The sequence below is a fragment of the Erinaceus europaeus genome, chromosome 7 (assembly GCF_950295315.1).
Source record: "Erinaceus europaeus chromosome 7, mEriEur2.1, whole genome shotgun sequence".
NCBI lineage: Eukaryota > Metazoa > Chordata > Mammalia > Eulipotyphla > Erinaceidae > Erinaceus > Erinaceus europaeus.
Genome location: NC_080168.1, coordinates 31,768,928 through 31,794,613, shown reverse-complemented (window position 1 = coordinate 31,794,613; position 25,686 = coordinate 31,768,928). Strand labels below are relative to the sequence as shown.

The 25,686-nt window shown below is 39.7% G+C and overlaps 1 protein-coding gene across 5 annotated transcripts in view; it reads left to right on the top strand.

Annotated features, from left to right (window-relative positions):
• The window catches only part of CARF (calcium responsive transcription factor), a 70,758-nt gene that overhangs the window by 28,525 nt on the left and 16,547 nt on the right, over positions 1–25,686 (top strand). For 4 of the 5 annotated variants that reach the window (XM_060194108.1, XM_060194109.1, XM_007520489.3 and 1 more), the window contains 5 exons: positions 4,285–4,474; positions 9,278–9,398; positions 13,984–14,127; positions 18,125–18,358; positions 22,937–23,099. In XM_060194108.1, coding sequence (XP_060050091.1) covers positions 4,285–4,474; positions 9,278–9,398; positions 13,984–14,127; positions 18,125–18,358; positions 22,937–23,099 — 852 coding nt within the window. The remainder of the gene's footprint in view (positions 1–4,284; positions 4,475–9,277; positions 9,399–13,983; positions 14,128–18,124; positions 18,359–22,936; positions 23,100–25,686) is intronic. The other variant, XM_060194111.1, reaches the window with a different exon arrangement.

The following is a 25,686-nucleotide window of genomic DNA, read 5'->3' as shown; positions in this document are numbered from 1 at the left end:
TATAAAAAATGGTGACTTCACCGTTTTCAGCCAATCTTGGATAGACCTTGAAAAATTCATGTGAAGTGAAATAAGTCAGAAACAGAAGGATGAATATGGGATGATCTCACTCTCAGGCAGAAGTTGAAAAACAAGATCAGAAAAGAAAACACCAGTAGAACCTGAAATGGATTTGGCATATTGCACCAAAGTAAAAGACTCTGGGGTGGGTGGGTGGGGAGAATACAGGTCCATGAAGGATGATAGAGGACCTAGTGGGGGTTGTATTATTATATGGGAAACTGGGGGATGTTATGCATGTGCAAACTATTGTATTTACTGTTGAATGTAAAACATTAATAAAAAATAAGTTGCAAATAAATAAATAAATAATTTAAATAAAAAATGACTTTTTTAAAAGTTGTATTAATTTTTAAAATTTATTTTCTCTTGTTGTTGTTGATGTCGCCTTTGTTGGATAGGACAGAGAATTGGAGAGAGGAGGGGAAGTTGGGGAGAGAAAGATAGACACTTGCAGATCTGCTTCACTGCCTGTGAAGCGACTCTCCTGCAGGTGGGGAGCCAAGGTTCCAACCGGGATCCTTACTATGGTCCTTGAGCTTTGAGCCACGTGCTACATGCACTTAACTTGCTGCACTATGCCCGACCCCCAAAGTTGTATTAATTTTTTAGTTTTTTTTTGTTAAAATGTTTTTTATTGAATGTTATTATTTTATTTATTACTTGGTAGAAACAGAGAGAAATTGAGAGAGGAGGCTGAGATAGAGAGGGAGACATAGAGACCCCTACATCTCCACCTCACCACTCATGAAGCTTACCCCCTGCAGGCGAGGACCAGGGGCTTGAACCTGACTTCTTGCACAGTGTAGTCCATGTGCTTAGCTAGGTGCACCACCACCTGGCCCCTGGATTTTTAGTTTTTAAAAAATATTTATCTTGGATAGAGATAGAGATTCAGCAGGGCTGGGGAAATAGAGAAGGAGAGGGAGAGAGGGAGGAACACACCTCCAACACTGCTTCATCATTCATGAAGCTTCTCCTTTACAGGTGGGGACCGAGGGCTTGAGCCTGGGTTATATTGTGTGCACTTAACTGGGTGTGCTACTCCTGGCCCCATCAAAATGATTTCTTTTTTATTTTATTTCTTCATTGGGGGATTAACGGTTTACAGTTGACAGTAAAATACAGTAGTTTGTACATGCATCACATTTCCACATAACAATTCAACCCCCACTAGGTCCTCCTCTGTCATCATGTTTCAGGACCTGAACCCTCCCTCCATAAAAATAATTTCTAAAATTGTAAACACCAGTTATTTCATTCTGCCCTTGTTCTTATACCACATCTTCAGCTACATGATATTTTAATCTAGACATCAATTTCACCATTTCCTAAACAGGACTTATTCAGCATTCCTAAATTCCTTGTTTATGTAATAACAAATTGCCATTTCTTTACAGCAGGCATAAGGGGCTGGGTGGTGGTGTACCTGGTAGAGTGAACATGTTACAATACTTAAGGACAGGAGTTCAAGCTCCTGGCCCCCACCTGCAAGGCAGAAGCTTCATGAGTGATGAAGTAGTGCTGTAGGTGTTGCTCTTCTTTCTCCTCTATCCCCCCTTCACTATTAATTTCACTTTCTCTCTAATAAATAAATAAAATATTTTTTAAAAAATCAGGCAAAGTTTTTGATTAATTTGTTCCTTTCCTATATTCAACTATTTATCAATAGACATATGCATGTAAAAATTTGCATATATATCTATATATATATAGAGAGAGAATACACACACACACACACACACACACACACACACACACACGGTGGTCAGGGAGGTGGTGCAGTGGATAAAGTGTTGGACTCCTGAGTTCGATCCCCAGTAGCACATGTACCAGAGTGATGTCTGTTTCTTTCTCTCCTCCTATCTTTCTCATGAATTAATAAATAAAATATTAAAAAATGCATACACATATTTGCCTATAATCAAAGATTCTACATTTCATAAAGGGAAGCCTAGTTAGTTAGTCACTCCTAACACACTTGGTGCCCACGAGATAAAAGTAATTATGCCAATTTATACCAGAGAAAAGAGGCATAGCAATTTTTGGTACTAAGGAAAGACTTGTCTTAGAGGAGGATAGTCATTAAAAGAATTTTTTTAATCTTTATTTATTTATTGGATAGAGACAGAGAGAAATCAAGAGGGAAGAAGGAGATAAAGGAGGAGAGAGGTATAGAGACACATGCAGCACTGCTTCACCACTCACAAGGCGTTCCCGATGCAGGTGGAGACTGGGGACTTGAACCTGGGTCCTTGTACATTGTAACATGTGTGCTCAACCAGGTGCACCACCACCCAGCTCCTGTTAAAAGAATTTTATCCAAGGAGCATATTACTTGATGACACTTTTTAAAAGATGTGTTTTATTACATATGAGCAAAAGCTTCACTTGAGACACAGGGAAAAACCAGACCATCACTTGGCACATGCAGTGCTGGGGATCAAACTGGGAACCTCAGGCATGTAGGTCCAGTGCTCTGCCAGCTGAGCTATCTTCCCAGCTGCATTTGATAACATTTTTGTAATAGATACAATCACAATTTTGTAAGTTTTCAAATAGACTCATCACTTTTATTATATCAAAATCACTTTCAGTAAAACCAGTCCCTCAGGAAAACTACGTAATGACTAGTTTTATGCCATTTAGTTGGTTTTGGGGGTAGAATTTTAAATATCTGAGATTGTGGATATACAGTGTATTATTCATGCTTTCCTCTCCAACTGTTATTTCTCTCCATCAAGATTTCGATACAGGTTCTTGGAAACTGTAAACAAAATTACCATAGGGAAACCAACTTTACCACAGGCTTATATCTTATAAACAAGAGTTAAGTTCCTTCAGCATCTCTCTGTCTCTCCCTCTCTCTCTCTTTCTCTCTCTCTCTCTTTCTCTCTCTCTCTCTCTCTCTCGTTCTCTCTCTCTCCCCCTCCCTCCACAGTATTGCTCAACTGTGGCTTATGGTGGTGCTAGGGATTGAACCTGGGACCTCAGATATGAGAGGGTTTTTTTTGCCTCCAGGGTTATCACTGGGGCTCAGTGCCTGCACTATGAATCTGCTGCTCCTGGAGGCCATTTTTTCCCCTTTTGTTGCCCTTGTTGTTTATCATTGTTGTTATTGTTGTCGTTGTTGGATAGGACAGAGAGAAATCGAGAGAGGAGAGGAAGACAGAGACGGGGAGAGAAAGATGGACACCTGCAGATCTGCTTTACTGCTTGTGAAGCAACCCCCTGCAGGTGGGGAGCCGGGATCTGGAACCAGGATCCATAAGCTAGTCCTTGTGCTTTGCACCTTGTGTGCTTAAGCCGCACGGCCCCCAGACATGAGAGTTTTTCACTTAACTATTATGTTCCTAGATGCTACAACATATTTATGCTTACAAAAAGATCACCTGCCTCCTAAATAAAGATCCACATCACTTCATATATTGAACAATGTTTTATTTTCATTTGTTCATTCACTTTTTAAAACTTTTATCTTATTTTTAATTTATTTTATTTTATTTTTGAGAGAGATATACACACAGAGAAACACCAAACTTCTCAGCTCTGGCTTATGGAGGTGCGGAACACTGAAATTGGGACTTTGGAGCCTCAGGCATGAGAGTCTGTTTGCTTAACCTTTATGCTATTTCCTTGCCCCATTCATTCATTTTTCAACCTACTTATTCCACTTCAGGACCATATGTAACTAGTTGCTATCTTGACAACTTAGAGCTCAGGGCTCCAGCCCTGAGCAGAACACCAGCCCATGGCCAAGCATACTCACAGACACACAATGAATAGTGTAGACATACCAATGAACTGAACATGCCCATCTTCAGAATGTGGGGAGAAACCAAAGTTGCCAAGAAAAAAAAAAATCAGATACGGGTAAAATATGCAAACTCCAAATAAACAGAGGCACTAATCAGTAATTGACTTTTTCTTCTTTTCAACATTATAACAAAATGGTATTTAATTAAAGTATGTTATTTGAGGGCCTATTTTATGACAGAGAATTTGGCATTGTAGTCTCTTCACAGATACCTGGAGGATATCTGTTTTGTGATGATGGTTGAAGTGCAATCAGACCCACTGGTTGTAATAGACTTGATCTCAGGAAAGAAATGACATTTTTTTGAAAGCTGATGAGTCTTTCATCTTGGATAAACACCTCACTAACTTTTTGTACAGTGAAACATATTTGCAGTAATTTTGTTATTTAATCTCTACCATATACAGAGAATTGGAGATTCATATCGTGGCTACTGTGTAAGTGAGACCGAATTAGAAAGTGTTCTAACATTTCACAAGCAGCAAACACAGAGTGTTTGGGGGACCCGCCAATCTCCAAGCCCAGCCAAGCCAGCTACACGCTTGATGTGGAAATCCCAGTATGTCCCATACGATGGAATTCCATTTGTCAATGCAGGTACTTTTAAAAATAATAACTGTAAAAGGTTGTGCAGAATCCATGATTCATTTTCCTAACATGGTTCATTTCCATTTTGGTAGATGATAACATTATAAATTGATAAAAATACATACTAGCTAAGCAGAAAACTTACAGTAAGTAAACTTACTCATTTATTCTATGTGGTAACATCCATTTAAACCTATAAAATAGATAATGTTCTTAATACATGATGCTGATAAATAGAAAATTAAAATATTGAAATTACAAATATTTAATAAACATTAAACAATGGAGTGTTTTGCTTTTAATATTCTTATTTGTTGAGATTTGGGTTTTTTCATCAAATATATTATGATAATACTAAGAACACTCCTAACAAGTATCCTATAGATAGTACCACAGTGTCAAGCACAGTAGTGCATCATGGATAGTCACACTAAGAAGAATAAAGGCACTAAGTAGACTCGTAAAAGTGAGGTCAAGTTTCGTCATCAAATCCAAAATAAACGTTTTCTGAGCTTTTTAGATTTTAGAATAGTATAGAAGAAGTTACTGACCTGTGCCAGTTTTTACTTTCAACACTGTATGAACACTTTCTTTCTTTCTTTCTTTCTTTCTTTCTTTCTTTCTTTCTTTCTTCCTTTTTTCTTTTTTCTTTTTTTTGCCTCCAGGATTTATTGCTGGGACTCAGTGCCTGCACTACAAATCCACTGCTCCTGGAGGCCGGTTTTCCCATTTTGTTGCCCTTGTTGTTACCCTTGTTGCCATTATTATTGTTGTCATTGCTGCTGCTGTTGTTGGATAGGACAGAGAGAAATGGAGAGAGGAGGGGAAGACAGAGAGGGGAGAGAAAGATGTACACCTGCAGACCTGCTTCACCTCCTGTGAAGTGACCCCCCCCCCATGCAGGTGGGGAGCTGGGAGCTTGAACCAGGATCCTTACCACTGGTCCTTGTGCTTTGCACCATGTGAGCTTAACCCACTGCGCTACCGCCCGACTCCCTGAACATTTTCTTTGTCATGTTCACTCCATTACTTAGTGTTGCCAGACTTTAGAAAAAATATTATGGAGGGAAGTGGTGGTGGTAGCACACCTGGTCGAGTGCACAGATTAGCATGCACAACGGCCCGGGTTCAAGCCCTGCTCACCACATGAACTGGGATGCTTCTCAAGTGGTGAAGCAGATCTGGAGGGGTCTTTCTCTGTGTCTCCCCCTCCTTCTTCTCGATTTTCCTCTGTCCTGTCTAATAAAAAGAAAAAATTGTTGCTAGGAGTGGTGGATTCATTGTGCAGGCATTGAACTCCAATGATGACCCTGGTGACAATAAAAAAAATTTCAGAAGTCTTTCTACTATGGAAATGTTCATATGTGTATCAAAATAGAGGTGGTGATATATGAAGGCATCACTTCATGTACCCATCTTCTAGTTTCAACACCACAGTGTCAGTCTGTTGGCTGATTTGTTTTGTTTCTACCCCTGTCTGCTTGTTCACTCCCCACTCTCAAGATGATTCTACAGCAAATTCCAGATAGCATATTGCTTGATATATGATTACTAAAGTAAACATCTCTAGAATGGGTGAATCCCCCCCTTTTTTTTTTTCTACCAAGGGCTGCTTGGGCATTTATAACACCATTCACAGACTACAAAATGATCAACTTAAAAATGAGGACTTCTTCCACCGCACTGAAGCTTTCACTCTCTCCCACTGCCTCTATCAAAAAAAAAAAAAAATCCTTAATGTTGCTATAAATAAAGCTCCTAGATTCACTGAGTTTTGATTCCTGCTAGTGTTTGCCTTGGCAGTGCCAGACCAAATGATTTTTTTTCCTCTAAGGTTATTATTATTGTTGTCATTGCTGTTGTTGTTATTGGATAGGACAGAGAGAAATTGAGAGAGGAGGGGAGATGAGGGAGAGAAAGACACCTATGGACCTCCCTCACCGCCAGTGAAACGACCCCCCTGCAGGTGGCAAGCCGGAGGCGCAAACCAGGATCCTTGCACAGGTTCTTTCGCTTTGCGCCATGTGCGCTTTTTTAAAAACTTTATTCCCTTTTGTTGCCCTTGTTGTTTTATTGTTGTAGTTATTATCATTGTTATTGATGTCATTGTTAGGTAGGACAGAGAGAAATGGAGAGAGATGGGGAAGTCAGAGAGGGGAGAGAAAGATAGACACCTGCAGACCTGCTTCACCGCCTGTAAAGTGACTCCCCTGCAGGTGGGGAGCCAGGGGCTCAAACCAGGATCCTTATGCTGGTCCTTGCACTTTGCGCCACGTGCACTTAACCCATGGTGCTACTGCCCGACTCCCCCAAATGATTTTTTTAAATATTTTTTTATTGGACAGAGACAGAAAAAGTTGAGAATAGAGTGGGAGATAGGGAGAGAGAGAAAGACACCTGTAGCACTATTTCACTCCTTGTGAAGCTTTCCCCTTGCAGGTGGGGACCAGGGGCTTGAACCTGGGTCCTTAAGCGTTGTAATATATGCATTTAACAAGGTCCACTACCACCTGGCTCCCAGACCAGATTTTTGTGGCCCATGGGCCGGTTGTCCTCCACTCCTGCTTTAAAATATAAGGAACTATACATTATATGTATAAATGTAGTCCTTTAATGACATTTCTGTTATCACACTGAAATGGATAGCTGGGCTGAGTGGCTCTTTCACATGACTGCATTTAAGATGCTGATTGGAGTTGCAGCACCTCACAGCCTGACTGGGGAAGGATCTGATTTGGGATTCGTTCATGTGGCTGTTGGCAGGTCTTATTCCTTGCAATATGGGTCTTCCCACAGAGCTGCCTCATGATTGTGACAACTGATTTCACCCAAAGAGAGCTGTCTAAGCAAGAGCAAAAGAGTACCCAGGATGGAAGTTAGAATCCTTTTATAACTGAGTATCAAAAACAACATTCTGCCACTTCTGCCATATCCATTAGAAGTAAGTTAACAGTGTCAGCAAGAGTTTACCTGGGAGGGTGCATGCTTTATCATGCTTATGAGCCAGGTTCTGTTTCTTCTTCTTCTTTTTCTTCCCCTACTTCATCATCATCATCATCATCTTCTTCTTCTTCCTCTTCTTTCTTCTTCTTCTTCATCTCCTTCTCCTCCTCCTCCTCCTCCTTCTCCTCCTTCTCCTACAGTTATTTTATTTTAATGAGAGAAAGATGCAGAAAGATCAGAACACTGCTCAGCTCTGGCTAACAGTGGTGCTGGGAATTGAACCTGGGACCTCGGAGACTAAGGCATGAAAGTTTTTTTGTATAACCATTATGCTGTCTCCCTAGCCCTGTGACCCTAGTTCTAGCCTGACTCCTACAACACAGGGTTGAAATTTTGGTACACTGGTGTCCTTCCTTTTCTCCCTCTATCTCTCTGTTTCTTTCTCTTCTATTAGAGAAAATGGAGCTTGGAATAATTAAGTGCCATTGACTTTCCCTTTAAAAAAAACCAAAAAACAAGAAGTAAGTTAACTCCACACACAATGGGAGGGGAGGCCACAAGGACATCAGTACTAAGAGGCCAGAATCATTGGAGACCATCTTAGAGGCTGGTTATCACGTTATTCTGATAGATCGAATAAAAATAAATAATTATGGGAGTCAGTGGTAGCGCAGTGGGTTAAGCGCAAGGACCAGCGTAAGGATCCTGGTTCAAACCGGCTCCCTACCTGCAGGGGAGTCGTTTCACAGGCCGTGAAGCAGGGCTGCAGGTGTCGATCTTTCTCTCCCCTGTCTTCCCCTCCTCTCTCCATTTCTCTCTGTCCTATCCAACAATGACGACATCAATAACAACAACAATAATTACAACAACAATAAAAAAACAAGGGCAACAAAAGGGATAATAAATAAAAGAAATAATTACAAAAGAAATATTTTATTTTATTTGTTGTAGTTATTATTATTGTTGTTATTAATGTTGTTGGGTAGGACAGAGAGAAATAAAGAGAGGAGGTGGAGACGGGGAGAGAAAGACACCTGTAGACGTGTTTCACCGCCTGTGAAGCGACACCCCCTGCAGGTGGAGAGCCGGGAGCTTGAACCTGGATCCTTAAGCCCCCGGTCCTTGTGCTATGCACCACATGCGCTTAACCCGCTCTGTGCTACCGCCTGGCCCCCAAAGAAAAATTCAATGACATCAACACTAGTAAATATAGCATTAACCAATTTATGTTTATAAAGTAGCATATTTTTATTACATTTATATGTAAATATAAGAAGCATTCAGTTAATGTGATATCTGTTCACACATTAGCAATTCTTTTTTTACTTTCTTTTTTACTTCTGTTTATCTAGACCAGAAGATTTACTTTTTAAAAATGTATTCATAAAATAGAAAATATCATAGGATAAGAGGGTAAAATTCCACACATTTCCCACCACCAGAGTTTCATATCCCATCCCATCCACATTAGTAATTCTTATTGAAATTTACTAATGTATGATGTTTTCTGTCCTTAAAATTGCCTAGTTAAAACACACAGCTTTTTTTTTAAATTTATTTATTGGGGAATTAATGTTTTACATTTGACAGTGAATACACTAGTTTGTACATGCATAACATTTCCCAGTTTTCCATATAACAATACAACCCCCACTAGGTCCTCTGTCATCCTTTTTGGACCTGTATTCTCCACCACCCCCCCCCCAATCCTTGAGTCTTTTACTTTGGTGTAATATGCCAATTCCAGTTCAGGTTCTACTTGTAAAACACACAGCTTTTGATGATTGACCAAATTATTTTAAATGGAGTACTCAGAGTAGATGGGAATCAATATTGGAATTAATATCAACAGTTGGTTTTGGCCCACAGGGAGTAGAGCGGTGGTAATGGAGTGTCAGTATGGGCCAAGGAGGAAAGGTTTCCAACTAAAAAAGATCAGTGAACAGGAGAACAGGTCTTGTCCACTCTACAAAGCCACTTGTCCGGCTCGGTAAGCTTAATTTTCTTTCATATTTAATATTTTGAATCACTACAATGCACACTGAGTTGCCTTCAAAAGATATTCTGTATATATCCTCTCTCTGTATGTGTGTTCTTCTTGGCCTACATAAATATATAGATCTCAGTAAATCTGATGAATATGTTCATTTCTTGCTCTGATTCACTGATTATTTTCAGTCTAAATACCTATTGTGATCATTACTACACTCCTATTATGTTCTATGCTATTGTGAAAGTAGTGACTTTTTGGCTTTGTTTTTTTATTACAAATTTATCTCAGAATTGGCTTCAAAACTGTAAATAAAAGGAGTGACTACACATATTTTTTAATCTATACATAGTTAACATAAAATACTAATATTGTTTTTATAACAGACATATAATATTTCATTTATGGTTTATGAGTTAATTAGTCCTCTACTTGTAGATATGTAGCCTCTGAAATGTATTCCTTATTATGTACAAAGCTGAAGTTAATAAAATTGTACATATTTGTATTGTGCAAGTATATCATTATAATGAATTTGTTGAAGTGAAATTACCAGGACAAAAAATTACTAAGACAAAATTATATTCTTTTTTAAAATTTTTAAATATTTATTTGTTTATTTTCTCTTTTGTTACCCTTGTTGTTTTTTATTGTTGTAGTTATTATTGCTGTTGTTGTTGTCATCATTGTTGGATAGGACAGAGAGAAATGGAGAGAAAAGGGGAAGACAGAGGGGGACTGAAAGACACCTGCAGACCTGCTTCACCACTTGTGAAGCGACTCCCCTGCAGGTGGGGAGCTGGGGGCTCGAACCCGGATCCTTACGACGGTCTTTGCGCTTTGCACCATGTGCATTTAACCCACTGCGCTACTGACCAACTCCCAAAATTATATTCTTTTAAAATATTAATGGATATTGCAAAGTTCTTTTAAGGGAGAGTTTGCCAGTTACAGTCTTACCCATAATTTATGAGAACAACATACTCAGTCTTAAAATAAGAATACAGAGTAGTCATTGCTCTGGGTGAGAATAAAAACTTTAAATCAATAAAATATTTTACAAATTTCATTACTGATTTTGTTTTTAGATATTGAAAGTTTAAAAAAATATTTTTTACTTTATTTTTTTTTAGTTTTCTTTCTTTTCTTTTTTTGCCTCCAGGGTTATTGCTGGGGCTCAGTGCCTGCACCATGAATCCACTGCTCCTGGAGGCCTTTTTTTTTGTTTTGTTATTGGATACAGACAGAGAGAAATTGAGAGAGAAGGGGGAGATAGAGAGGAAGAGAAACAGAGAGATGTCTGCAGACCTGCTTCACCATCAGTGAAGTGACTTCCCTGCAGGTGGGGAGCCGGGGGCTTGAACTGGGATCCTAACCAGTCCTTGCACTGTGCGCCACTTGCTTAACCTGCTGCGCTACCACCTGACTCTCTATTGAAAGTTTTCTTAAACTTTTTTTAAAAAGGTTTTTATTTTATTTATTCAATTATTAGATAGAGACAGAAAAACTGAGAGGGGAAGGGGAAATAGAGGGGAAGAGAGAGACACTTACAGCATTATTCACTAATCATGAAACTTTCCCCCCTGCAGATGGGACCCTGAGGCTTTGTTTTTCTTTTGCAGCCTTCAGGATCCTTTCTTTATCCTTATTCCTTTCCATTCTAAATATGATGTGTCTTGGTGTCTTTAAGTCTGGGTTAATTCTGTTTGGGACCCTCTGGGCTTCTTGAACCTTTAAGTCTTTTATGTTGTCTAGACTAGAGAAGTTTTCAGCTATTATGAAGAATGCTTTCTTCCCCTCCTGAAGAATGCTTTCTTCCCCTCCCTCTCTTTCTTCCTCTGGTAAGCCAATAATGCATATATTATTTCTTTTTAAGTCACCCATAGGTCTCTGTTGTTGTTTTCAGTATCTCTTAATCTCTTATTGAGGTCTCTTACTTCTTTTTTAGTTGTCTTTAATTCATCCTCGATCTTGCTAATTCTGTCTTCAGCCTCATTGATTCTATTCTCTCTCCCCTCTACTGTTTTCTGGAGTTCATCTATTTTGTTATCCTGCTTTTAGACTGTTTTAGCTTGTTCAGCTAGTTGTGTTCTTAGCTCAGCTATTTCAGCTCTCTAATAACCTTGAGATAATTAGTGTTTTCTTCCAGATGCTCATTTGTTGTTTCTGCATTTCTGATGACAATTCTTTCAAACTCTTTACTCACTCCTGTGATTATTTCCTTAACTAGTGTTTGGATGTTGACCTCATTATTTTGTGGTTCTACCTTTGGGGGCTTTTAGCTAGACTCTTGTCCTGGTTCATGTCTTCAATATTTCTTGTTGGTTTAACCATTCTCTATAGTATGTTATGAGATCCCTCTCTCAGTGCTTTTCCGATTACTGATCACTGTTGCCAAGATTGACTTGTGTCTCAGTAAGGTACTTAAAGGGTTCACAGTAGTGGAAACTGACTGTTGTTTCCGACCTGGGCCGGTTCACCCCTCCTTAAGCAACCTGGTGGTCCCCCGCTCCCGGAAGGTCAAGATATTGATGCCGAACTTAGTGTGGACACCCAATCGGCATAGTGCACTGCAGCCCAGAACTCCTGAGCTCAAGTGATCCTCCAGCCTCGGCCTCCCAAGTAGCTGGGACTACAGGCGCACGCCACCACACCCGGCTGACAGTTGTTTCAATATTATTTTAATCCCTGAGTTGGAGCACAGAGGCTGTTAAAAGCCTCTTTTTTTTTTTTCTTCTTCCCTGTAGGGTATGGGAGCCTTAGGGCTTTTAAACAATAAGTAGGCTTCTTAGCTTAATCCCTCACTCCACTGATTTGGTAGGTTCTTGAAGTCATTCTAGTCCTGCCTTGTTGTGGTCCCAGATGATCTCCTTTGCTATTCCTAGTTGACCCAGGAGAGGATAAGAGAGGAGAGGAGAGAAACACAGCTGCTGCTGCTCTGTAGCCCCGCCTCTGGAAGTCACAGAGGAAAGATATTGTATTGATAGTTGGGTGAAGTATGTAATTAATGATAGGTGGTGATCATATATTTGTTATCAGAGTAGTAACTAAACTCGACAGAAAAAGTGACTCAAAACAATTGAAAGTATTATTAAGTAAATATACTAGAATGATTTGAAATGCCTTGACTCCATAGTATGATATAGAAATTCAATCTGAAGATGTAGTGTGACATTCATGTCTTGAATTAGTTTTGAATAATGAAAGGCCTCAAAGCAGGACATGAAAGAAACACAGGCATGAGTTAAAATGGAGAAGAGACAAATCCAGAAAAAAGTTAATACCCATAAATATATACATATTTTGTGATCACCATTATTGCTAATTTGAGTAGGTATTGTAGATACTAAAACTATGGCATTTTTTTCTTTTTTATGAAAAGTCCTATGTTTAATTTTTTTCCTTTTTTCTCCTTTTCCCTCTTCCCCTCCTCCTCTTCCTCTTCTTCCTCCTTTTTAAAAATTATCTTTATTTATTGGATAGAGACACCCAGAAATGGAGAGGGAAGGTGGAGATAGAGAGGTAGAGAGACACCTGCAGCACTGCTTCATCACTCACAAAGCTTTCCTTCTGCAGGTGGTGACTGGGGGCTTGAATCTGGGTCCTTCCACATTATAACAAGTGTGTTCAACCAGGTGCACCACCACCCGGCCCCTCTTCTTCCTCCTTTTGCCTCCAGGGTTATCTCTGAGGCCCAGCGCCAGCACTATGAATCTACTGCTCCTATAGGCCAGGCTTTTCCTTTTTTTTCCCCCTCCATCTAGGTTTGTTTGTTTGTTTGTTTTTTGATAGAACAGAGAGAAATTGGGGGCAGGGGGAGATAGAGAAGGAGAAAGAAAGATAGATACCTGCAGACCTGCTTCACTGCTGGTGAAGTGTCCCCCCACCCCTGTAGGTGGGTAGTAGGGGCCTGCATTTGGGTCCTTGTTTGTGGTCAGATGTGCACTTAACCGGATGCACCATCACCCAACCCTCAGGTTCAGTGTTTTTGTAATAGGAAGACAAATGACATGACACATATTTATTTACTTATTCCTTTTCATTGTCCTTGTTGTCTTATTGTTGTAGTTATTGTCATTGTTGGATAGGACAGAGAGAAATGGAGAGAGGAGGGGAAGATGGGGAGAGAAAGATAGACACCTGCAGACCTGCTTCACTGCCTGTGAAGTGACTCCCCTGCAGGTGGGGAGCCAGGGGGCTTGAACTGGTATCGTCACGCTGGTCCTTGAGCTTTTTGCCACCTGCACTTAACCCGCTGTGCTACTGTCTGACTCCCATGATAAAACATTTTTTTAAAGTTTTTTTAGAAATTTTATTTATTAATGAGAAAGATAGGAGGAGAGAGAAAGAATCAGATATCACTCTAGTGCATGTGCTGCCAGGGATTGGACTCAGGACCTCATGTTTGAGAATCCAATGCTTTATCCACTGCACCACTTCCTGGACCACATAAAACATGTCTTTAATGATCCTCTAAATGATTTCTAGATTAATTTAATTTTCTCTTTAATGCTTAAACTTCTGGTTGGTAAGTTACATATTTTTATGTTATAATGAAATAAATTCTGTTTTTTCTTATAAAAAGAATTTATATAAAAAAGGTACAGAAATTTCCTGAATATAGAGTTTCTACAGACCCCAAAGTTGACAAGAAAATAATCCGAATGGAGCAGGAAAAAGCCTTCAACATGCTAAAGAAGAACATAGTTGATGCCGGTGGCGTTCTTAGGTATGACATTTATGTAGTTCTTTATTTTATAAATAGTTAAACTTGCAAGAATTCTTTCAACAAGACTGTTATATGTATGTCTTACATTTATTTCATTACAAACTGTTTTATAAGGTAAATGTCTTACCAGTAGTTCCCTAGTTATTAAGAGGAATAGCTAGAGAAGCGACTTAGCTGGTAGAGTGCTGGATTTGTATGCACGAGGCCCCAGGTTGGATCCCAGGCACCACAAATGCTGAGATGATATTCTGGTTGTGTGCTCCCCCCTGTTGTCTCTCTCATAAGATAAACAAATATTTATAAACTATAAAATGATGGAAGACTGGCTATGGCTCACCTGGCAGAGCACGTGAGGCTCCCATCATGTCCCAGCACAGCATGGGAACAGCATGGTAGTGGGAGAGGCTCCACAGATGGGAGAGTGGTGGTGCCGTGTGTCTCTCTCTCACTGTCTGTGATAAGGAGAATGAAAAAGTCAGCACAAACAGTGTGAATGCATGCAAGCCCGAGGCTCCAGTGGCAGCTACTCATGTATTTTACCTACTTATGGAAATATGAAATGAATTCTAGCCTAATAAAATTTCATTTGGGGCTGTGTGGTGGTGCACTTGGTTGAGCTCAAACATTAACATGCACAAGGACCCAGGTTCAAGCCTCTGCTCCCCCCGTATCCCGTACAGGGGAAAAGCTTCAAGAGCAGTGAAGCAGTGCTGCACGTGTCTTTCCCTCTCTGTATCTTCATGTCTGTCTTCCTTTTCCCTCTCATTTTCTCTCTCTCCATCCAATAAATATGCAAAATATTAAAAAAGTAAAGTTTTATTGTATGTCTTGTATGCTTCAGATTTTAAATAATAAGAAATATTAAATCTTTGTCCTTTTATGTGTTTTTCCATGTAAAGAACTTACAGTTGTGTAATAGGGTTGAGTATGTTATCTTAAAACAAAAACAACAAAAAACCTTTTTGGTGTGAAAAATTAAGTCAGTAATTTCTTCAGTTTGCAGAACATTGCATGTAATGTTTAAGTAGACTCCAGTTCATGCAATATCAGTTGATAAAAACTTTTTTTTTAACAAAAAATATCAGTTAAGATAGTATTCACTAGATCAGTTCATGTTTCAGCATTTTTTTTCTTCTTCAACGCTAAGATATCATGTATCTCTGACTACCCCCTAGAACACTTTTTAAATTATTTTAATTTCAGAAAGACAAAGGGAGAGACACCACAGCATCCCTCCACCATCTGTGATACTTGTGCTGAGGTGCTCCCATGTGGTACTGGGGTTTGAACCCAAGACATTGAACGTGGTATTATACACATTTCACTAGGTGAGCTATCTACCACTTATTGGGGTCTTAGGAGTTGGAAGTACTCTTGCAGCTGTTGAGTACTGTTGTGTTCATTTGAGAGAGCATTCTTCCATGTAGTATGATCTTCACACACTCTGAATTATATTCACTTTTTCCTTGGAAGGATTACAGGTACACCATAGAAGTTATAATTGCAGACAAATCAGTAGAAGAATTGTTTTGAAAACAATGAAAAATTTTAAGGTTTTAAAAGTCTTATTTTTTTAAGGTAAAATTTATCTGCTGTAGGGAGTCGTTGGGCGTTAGCGCAGCGGGTTAAGCACACGTGGCAGTTCAAGCCCCCGGCTCCCCACCTGCAGGAGGTTCGCTTCACAGGTGGTGAAGCAGGTCTGCAGGTGTCTATTTCTCTCCCCCTCTCTGTCTTCCCCATCTCTCTCCATTTCTCTCTGTCCTATCCAACAACAATGACATCAACAACAATGATAATAACCACAACAACAATGAAAAAAAAGAAAGGCAACAAAAAAAGGGAAAATAAAAATAAAAAAATTATCTGCTATAAATAAAATCGAGATACCATTTTCATATATGTTTATATCCCATACCCTCCTTAATTTTAGGGCCATGACTAAAATCTGTAATGGTCTTCAAAGTATTTTCACTTTAAGGGCCAGGAGATGGCTCAGAATTAAAGTGAAAGGTTTATTAGTGTAAAATGATCTCTGGCCCCCACATGTTAGTACCATGAACAACATTTGGAGGGGATTCTGTAGATGGTGGAGTGATGCTTCAACACCCTTCCCTCTTTCCTTTCTCTCTCTTTTGAAAAAATTGAACTGGGGAAACCACTCAGCAGTATTGTGCATGTATATGACCTTTGGTTTGTGCCCTGGATACACTTAAAAATATTTTAATGGGGCTAAGGAGACAGCATAATGGTTATGCAGAAATGTTCATAGCTGAGGCTATGAGGTCGCAGGTCCAGTTCCCAGCACTAACATTTGCCGTATCTGAGCAGTGCTCTAGTCTCAGTTTCTGTGTATATCTATCTCTGTCACTAAAATAAGTAAAATATTTTAAATATATATTTTTAAATATTTACTTATTCCCTTTTGTTGCCCTTGTTTTTATTGTTGTAGTTATTATTGTTGTCATCATTGTTGGATAGGACAGAGAGAAATGGTGAGAGGAGGGGAAGACAGAGAGAAAGATAGACGCCTGCAGACCTGCTTCACCGCTTGTGAAGCAACTCCCTTGCAGGTGGGGAGCCGGGGCTCAAACTGGGATCCTTACGCCATGTGCGCTTAACCTGCTGCGCTACCACCTGACTCCCTAAAAATATTTTAATTTAATTGGATATAAAAGCAATTCTTAGCTGGGATAAACAAAGGACATTTAACTATTCATGAGGCTGGGCAGTGGCACATGTTACGGTGCACAAGGACCTGTGTTTAAGCGCCCTAGTCCCCACCTCCAGGGGGAAAGCTTCACAAGTGGTCAAGCAGGGCTGCAGGTGTTTCTCTTCCTCTCTCCCTCTGTATCTCCCTCTTCCCTTTCAATTTCTCTCTGTCTCTGTCCAATAAAATAAATAAAAATATCAGTTTTATTTTATGCGTTTACATGAAATCTGTTTAATTTTAGACTTTGAAAGTTTCATTCAGCAGCTATAAGATAACTAACCTGGTAAAGTACATGTCTTACAGTTCATGAGGGGAAGAGGAGATAGAGAGCATAATGATTTGCAAGCAGTCTCATGCCTGAATCTCTGAAGTCCCAGGTCCAATTCCCTGCACCACCATAAATCAATAAGCCAGAATTAAACAATGCTCTGGTCTCTCTGTTTAAAAAATAAATAAATATAATACAGTGCATGAGATCCTGGGCCTGAGCCCTGGTATCACATTTGAGCATGATGGACAGTCCCAAGGCAACTCGGTGAATGGTGGAAGTGTCTCTTCTCTCTCTGCTTTTCCCTATCTCTCAAATTAAACAAGAGAATGAGAGGCCAGATGGTAGCTTAGAGTAGAGTACATGCCCTACTATGCATGAGGCTCTGGGTTTACATGAGACCTAGAACTACAAGGGAGATCATGAAAGGCCCTTTGAGGGAGTCAGGTGGTAGCGCAGCGGGTTAAGCGCAGGTGGTGCAAAGCGCAAGGACCAGTGTAAGGATCCCAGTTCGAGCCCCCAGCTCCCCACCTGCAGGGGAGTCGCTTCACAAGAGGTGAAGCAGGTCTGCAGGTGTCTTATCTTTCTCTCCCCCCCCCCTCTGTCTTCCCTTCCTCTCTGTCCTATCCAACTACAACAACAGTAAAACAAGGGCAACAATAGGGAATAAATAAATAAAATTAAAAAAAAAAAAAAAGGACGGCCCTTTGGGAGCCTCGTGCACGGTGGAGCACTATTGAACTGTCTTTTCTCTTTTCTGTTTCTCTTTTTCTCCTCCCTCTCTCTCTAGAAAAGGTAAAGAATAGAGAACTGAACTGGGGAGGCCACTGAACAATGTTGCACATGTGTACGACCCTGGTTTCATTTCCCAGGATTATATTAAAATAAACATAATTGTATTTGTATGGATTTAGTATGATACAAAAGTCATAGATTGTTCCTGTCCTTGATCTGTTTCTATATAACCATGATTCTTGCCTCTATCTAGCAATACAGTTTTAGATGTTTTCTCTCGCCAGGTGGTATGTACAGTTACCTACACAGCAAGCTCATCAGTATCACGAATTAGAGCCTCCTTGCCGCCCTCCATCACCTACTCCTTTTCCTGTGTCTTCTCTTGAAGAAGAGGAAGCTGCAGTTAGAGATGAAAACTGTGCTTTACCCTCACGTCTACATCCACAAGTAGCTCATAAGATTCAGGAATTAGTATCACAGGGAATAGAGCAAGTGTATGCAGTAAGGAAACAGTTAAGGTACAGTAGAAATCATTAGTTCTTCCACATTTTTTCATTTTTATTTGCTGGCTTAAATACTACTTAACATTTTACAGAGTTTGTGCTACCGAAGTCAACAGGGAATCTAATTTATTAGCTTGTTTAATAATTATTCTTATGGACATATCATTTCCAGAAAATATTTGGCACACTGAGTACTAATGCTAAATTAAGACATTTCATATTCAGAGTTTGACAAATCGACTATTTCTATAAGACAAATTGAATTATAAGGCAGATACCTTTACAGAAAAGAAAAGCCTTTTGTGATGCTAAAGATTTAAATTTTAGGGGAGTCAGGTGGTAGCACAGTGGGTTAAGCTCACATGGTGTGAAGCGCAAGGACTGGCGAAAGGATCCTGGTTCGAGCCCCCAGCTCCCCATCTGCAGGGGAGTCGCTTCACAAGCGGTGAAGCAGGTCTGCAGGTGTCTGTCTTTCTCTCCCCCTTCTGTTTTCCCTTCCTCTTTCCATTCCCCTGTCCTGTCTAACAATGACAACATAAATAACAACACAATAATAATTTCAAAATGAAAAACAACAAAGACAACAAAAGGGAAAATAATAAAAAACTTAACAAAATTTTAAGGTGGGGGGAGATAGCATAACGGTTATGCAAACAGACTGTCATGCCTGAGACTCTGAAGTCCCAGGTTCAGTCCCCTTCACCACCATAAGCCAGAGCTGATCAGTGCTCTGGTTAAAAAAAAAAAAAAAAAGATTTAAATTTTAGTCAGCAATAACTCATTTTAAGCTGTCTGAAATACAATTAAATGTGATTACAACAAAAGGATATAAATCTTTCATCCAGAGTCAACATCTTCCAGTATATTGCCAAAGTGATAAACACAAAGGAAAAGAAAACAGTTATTTACCATATCTTCTCTAGACATTGTAGAGAGGATCAGGATTTACCTCACTAGGAGAGCACATCTTCCCTAGCTTGAGGCCCTGGAGCCTAGCCTCAGCACCACAAGGGAGAGCTATGGACAGACAGCACCAGAGAGAAGCTCCAAAGGAGGATGGTTGAGCAGTGTTGTGTTGTTTCTCTGTCTCCTTTGTCTTTCTCAATTTTGGATCAAAATGTTTTCAGGAAGTGGCCCAATTATGCAGGCATGAAGCCTTAGCATGCTAAAATAAATAAAAATGAAAAATAATTGACCTGAGTTGGCTCCTCCATTGTGGTATTCTACATGCATGAGACTGGAGTTTCTCCCTAGTTGCTGCATTAAAAAAGAAAAGCAAAAAGAAAGAAAGAATACATGGGGTTGTTTTTTTGGCCACCTACATGCTAATCTGCAGGAAATGTACATATCAAGGGGATAGGTGCTATTTAAAAAGGAATCCGCCTGGGCTGGGAAGGTGAGAGACTTTCATGTCTGAGGCTCTAAGGTCTCAGGTTCATTCACCAGCAGTACCATAAGTCAGATCTAAAAATAAGAACAGTAAAACATTACAAATGTTACCCTGACAAAAGTGAGTTTACCTAGCATGCAGCTGGCTTTGTTGTAAACAAGTGAAGGGCATGATTCTTGCCAAGAGAATTAATGTTCTTATTGAGCATACTAAGCACTCTAAGGCCTGAGATATCTTCCTGAAATACATGAAGATTAATGGTCAGAAAAACAAAGAGGCCAAAGTGAAAGGCACTTACATTCAACTGAAGACTAGCATGCTTTGAGCAAAGAAACACTTTGTGAATATCACTGAGAAAGAGCCTGAGCTTCTAGAATCCTTTCCCTGTGAATTCATGACATGGTAGATCTAAAACAATAAATGAAGTGAAAACCTCTAGACTATAAAAAGCAAAAGAATGTGTGGTTCTTTGGTGAAATTTTAGCTTAGAACTATTGTCTAACTTTATTGATAGTCGAGATATTAGTTTATTATTATTAGGTTGTTGGAAAAGACATGATGCATTTTGCATTTTCTGTTTTGAAAAACAGAAAAATATGCCATGACATTTCCAACAACCCAATAGTATTTGTAATTTAAGGATTGTATCTGAATTCATCTTTTAAAAAATATTTATTTATTCCCTTTTCTTGCCCTTGTTATTTCATTGTTGTAGCTATTATTGTAGTTGTTTCGTTGTTGGATAGGACAGAGAGAAATGGAGGAGGGGAGACTGAGACGGGGAAAGAAAGATAGACACCTGCAGACCTGCTTCACTGCTTGTGAAGCGATGGCCCTGCAAGTGAGGAGCCGGGGCCTCAAACCGGGATCCTTATGCTGGTCCTTGTGCTTTGTGCCACGTGCGCTTAACCTGCTGTGCTACCGCCTGACTCCCATCTGAATGCATCTTATGACTTGAATTGATTTTTTTCTCCACTGGGGCCTTGTGCCTGAGAATTATTATTATTATTTCTTAAAAAAAATTCATTTATTTATTGAGAAAGAGAAGGAAAGAGAGAGAGAAACAGACTTTATTCTGGTATATGTGCTGTGGGGGATTGAACTTTATACCTGTTTGAGAGTCCAATACTTTATCCACTGCACTACCTCCCAGACCATTTAGAATTATTTTTTTTAATTAGTACATGCCTTTCCTATTGAACAGCTTTTAGATATTTTCTGTTAGTTTTCACTGGAGCATTGTTAAAATAGAAATTTTGTAAAACTGTTTATCTATTTAATGGTCATAGAACAGAATTGTAATACGGCTCAGTGCTAAGATCTGACAAATGCAAAGCATGAAGTACACATGTAATGGACTTTATTTTTGATTTATATGTTCATTACTTTCGGTTCTAAAGAATAAACTGTGGTCTGGGAGGTGGCGCAGTGGTAAAGCTTTAGAATCTCAAGCATGAGGTCCCGAGTTCAATTCCTGGCAGCACATGTGTCAGAGTGATGTCTTTCTCTCTCCTCCTTTCTTTCTCATAAATAAATAAAATCTTTAAAAAAAGAAAACAAATAGCTACTTAAAAAAAAATAGAATAGGGGGTCGGGCGGTGACGCAGCGGGTTAAGCGCATGTGGCGCAAAGCGCAAGGACCGGTGTAAGGATCTGGGTTCGAGCCCCCGGCTCCCCACCTGCAGGGGAGTCGCTTCATAGGCGGTGAAGCAGGTCTGCAGACAGTGTCTATCTTTCTCTCCCCCTCTCTGTCTTCCCCTCCTCTCTCCATTTCTCTCTGTCCTGTCCAACAACAACAACATCAACAATGGCAATAATAATAACCACGAGGCTACAACAACAAGGACAACAAAAGGGGGGGGGAAGAATAAACTGAGAGCCTCACACATGTGAAATACTGTTGAGCAGCCTCCCAAGCCCAAAGTTTGATTCATTATTGGGTTGAGAATGAGAGATGTAAGAGCAAAGGACAGAGAAAGAGAAGAGGTAGCCAAGCGCCTCCAGAGAGCTCCCAGATGATACTCGGGCTCCAGGGCCTCATGCATGGCAGGGTGTGCACTCTACCAGGTCAGTGACCTCCTGGCCTTCATGAATTAACTTGTTATACAACTAAGTGGCAATGGTGGATTCTTTTTCTATTCCTCTTAAGTCTATTTGGAAAATTCAAGTATATTTTACATTTTATATTAAATCGTATATTTTGAAAGCAATATGACAAGATGTTTATGCATATAATGATTGTAGGCCCAAGTTATTTTATTAGATAGGTGTATAATTTTAAGCCAATTATTTAAATTCTGCCACTCTGATTTTAAAACATTCTCATCTTTAAAACAAGACTGATAGAGCTGGGGAGAGAGCATAATTATGCTTAAGGCTTTCATGCCTGAGACTCTAGGCTCCCAGGTTCAATCCCCAGCACTACCATAAGCCAGAGTTGAGTAGTCCTTTGGTGTTTCTTTTTCTCTCTGTATCACTCTTATTAAAATGAAGCAAAATATTTTTTTAAATGAGGATATTCCTATTTCACAGGATTATATTAAAGGTTAAAGGAAGCATTTGATCTGAAATGTTAAGGATTTAAATGCAGGCTATTCTTTTTTTATTGTCGTTGTAGTTATTGTTGTCGTTGTTAGATAGGACAGAGAGAAATGGGGAAGACAAAGGGTGAGAGAAAGATAGACACCTGCAGACCTGCTTCACCGCCTGTGAAGCGACACCCCTGCAGGTGGGGAGCCGGGGGCTTGAACTGGGATCCTTATGCTGGTGCTTGCACTTTGCGCCACATGCACTTAACCTGCTGCGCTACAGCCAGACTTCCTAAATGCATGCTATTCTTAAATTGAAAGTAGTGATTTTTAGCTTCATAAGTGGTGAAGCAGTGGTACAAGTTTGTTTTTCTCATCCCCTGCCTATCTCCCTCTTCCATCTCAGTTTCTGTCTCTATCCAGTAAATAAATAAAATATTTTTAAATGGTGATATAAAAAAGTCATAAAATATCAATGTTTATTCTAAGATACACAAATTTGTAACTAATGGAAATATATCCTGTGATTTAATGTAAAGAAAGAAGTCAAAAGATAGTTACGCAAAGCTGTGAATCACTCTTTACATGTTTGTGCTTAAAGAGGGTGTTCCTCTACTTTGATCTAAAGTTTATTGCTGGATTGTTTGTTTTTGTTCTATTTTATATTCTTTGTAGGAAATTTGTGGAAAGAGAACTGTTCAAACCTGATGAAGTACCTGAAAGACACAATTTATCCTTTTTTCCAACTGTAAATGATATAAAAAACCACATCCACGAGGTACAGAAATCCTTGAAAAATGGAGAAAATGTATATAACTCAGACATTATTCCAGCAACAGTAGGTTTTTAATATTTATTTATTTATTTATTTATGTTACCAGAGCACTGCTCAGCTTGGCTTATGGTGGTATGAGGGATTGAACCTGGGACTTTGGAGCCTCAGGCATGAGAGTCTTTACATAACCATTATGCTATCTACCCTCTGCCCAATGATATGCTTTATCGCCTAACTTAAAATTGTATTTATTTATTTATTATTGGATAGAGTCAAAGAGAAATTGAGAAGGGGTGGGGTCTGGGAGGTGGTGCAGTGGCTAAAGCACTAGACTCTCAAGCATGAGGTCCTGAGTTCAGTCTCTGGCAGCACATGTACCAGAGTGATGTCTGGTTCTTTCTCTCTCTCTCCTGTCTTTCTCATTAATAAATAAATAAAAAATCTTTTAAAAAAATCAAGAAGGGTGGCAGTGAAGTAGGGAGGGAAAGAGACAGAGACACACATGAGTTCAGCTTCCCCACTCGTGAAGCTTTCCCTCTATAGGCGAGGACCAGTGACTTGAACCCAGATCCTTGTGCACTGTAATGTGAGCACTTAATGAGGTGCACCGTCTCTTGGCCCCTATTATAAAATGTTTCTCAGCTTATATAATATTATTCAGATAGTGACATTTGCTATTAGGCCATATAAATAAATGTTTTTTAAAAATACTTTAATGAGGGAGTTGGGCAGTAGTGCAGCGGGTTAAGCGCGCACGTGGTGCGAAGTGCAAGGACCAGTGTAAAGAACCGGGTTCGAGACCCCAGCTCCCCACCTGCAGGGGAGGCACTTCACAGGTGGTGAAGCAGGTCTGCAGGTGTCTCTCCCCCTGTCTGTCTTCCCCTCCTCTGTCTGTTTCTCTCTGTCCTATCCAACAACAATGATATCAATAACAGCAACAATAATAACTACAACAATAAAACAACAAGGGCAACAAAAGGAAATAAATAAATAAATATTTAAAAAATACTTTAATGAAAGAGGAAAAAGAGAGAGAACAAGAGCATCATTCTAGTGCATGTGATGCTGGAGACCACGTGCATACAAGTCTGGTGCTTTCCCCACTGTCTCATCTCCCAGAACTAAATAAAGTTGCTGTAAGAAAAACATAGTTTGTGGTCTGGGAGGTAGCACAGTGGATAAAGCAATGGACTCTCAAGCTTGAGGTCTTGAGTTCAATCCCCAGCAGCACATGTACCAGAGTGATATCTGGTTCTCTCTCCTCTTATCTTTGTCATAAATAAATAAAATATTTTAAAAATAGTTCTATCTTTTTTATAATGTAAACACTGAATTCTCAGATAATTGACTAACATATTACTTTCATGAGAAGAAAGACCAGTAAATTTCCAATTTAGTAATCTTTTTCATTTCATTTATTTATTTATTTATTTATTTATTATTGCTTACTTATTAGTTTTCTTGCTGCCAGGGTTATCAGTGGGGCACTCCTTTCTTTCTTTTTCTTTTTTTTTAAATTTTTATTTTATTTATTTATTCCTTTTTGTTGCCCTTGTTGTTTTATTGTTGTAGTTATTATTGTTGTTGTCGTTGTTGGATAGGACAGAGAGAAATGGAGAGAGGAGAGGAAGACAGAGAGGAGGAGAGAAAGATAGACACCTGCAGACCTGCTTCACCACCTGTGAAGCGACTTCCCTGCAGGTGGGGAGCCGGGGTTCGAACCGGGATCCTTCTGCCGGTCCTTGTGCTTTGTGCCACCTACGCTTAACCCGCTGTGCTACAGCCCGACTCCCCCTTTCTTTCTTTTTCTCTTTCTTTCTTTCTTTCTTCTTTTCTTTCTTTCAATATTTATTATTCCCTTTTGTTGCCCTTGTTTTTTATTCTTGTTGTAGTTATTGTTGTTATTGATGTCATTGTTGGATAAGACAGAGAGAAATGGACAGAGGAGGGGAAGACAGAGAAGGGGAGAGAAAGATAGACACCTGCAGACCTGCTTCACCGCTTGTGATGCGAACCCCCCTGCATGTGGGGAGTCGGGAGCTCGAACCGGGAGTCTTATTTCGTTCCTTGCGCTTGGCGCCATGTGTGCTTAACCTGATGTGCTACCACCCGACTCCCTTTCTTTCTTCCTTCCTCTCTTCCTTCCTTCCTTCCTTTCTTCCTTCCTCCCTCCCTCCCTCCCTCCCTCCATTCCTTCCTTCCTTCCTTTCTTTTTTTTTATTTTGTAAGACAGGAACAACTGAGAAGGGAATGGAAGGTAGGGAGAAAAACAGAAACCTGTATTCCTGCTTCACTCTTGTGAAGCTTCTTCCCACAAGTGGAGAGCCCTCTTAGTTTCTCTCCATCCTATCAAATAAAAAATAAAAATTGAGGGGGCCGGGTAGTGGCACACCTGGTTGAGTGCATATGTTACAGTGCGCAAGGACCCAGGTTCGAGTTCCTGGTCCCCAACTGCAGGGGGGAAAGCGTCACGAGTGGTGAAGCAGTGCTGTAGGTGTCTCTCCGACTCTCTCCCTCTCTCTCAAACCCTTCCCTCTTGATTTCTGGCTGTCTCTATCCAACAAATAAATAAAAGATAATAAAAATTTGTATATTTATTTATTTTCCCTTGTTTTTTATTGTTGTAGTTAAAAAAATTTTTTTTTAAAAA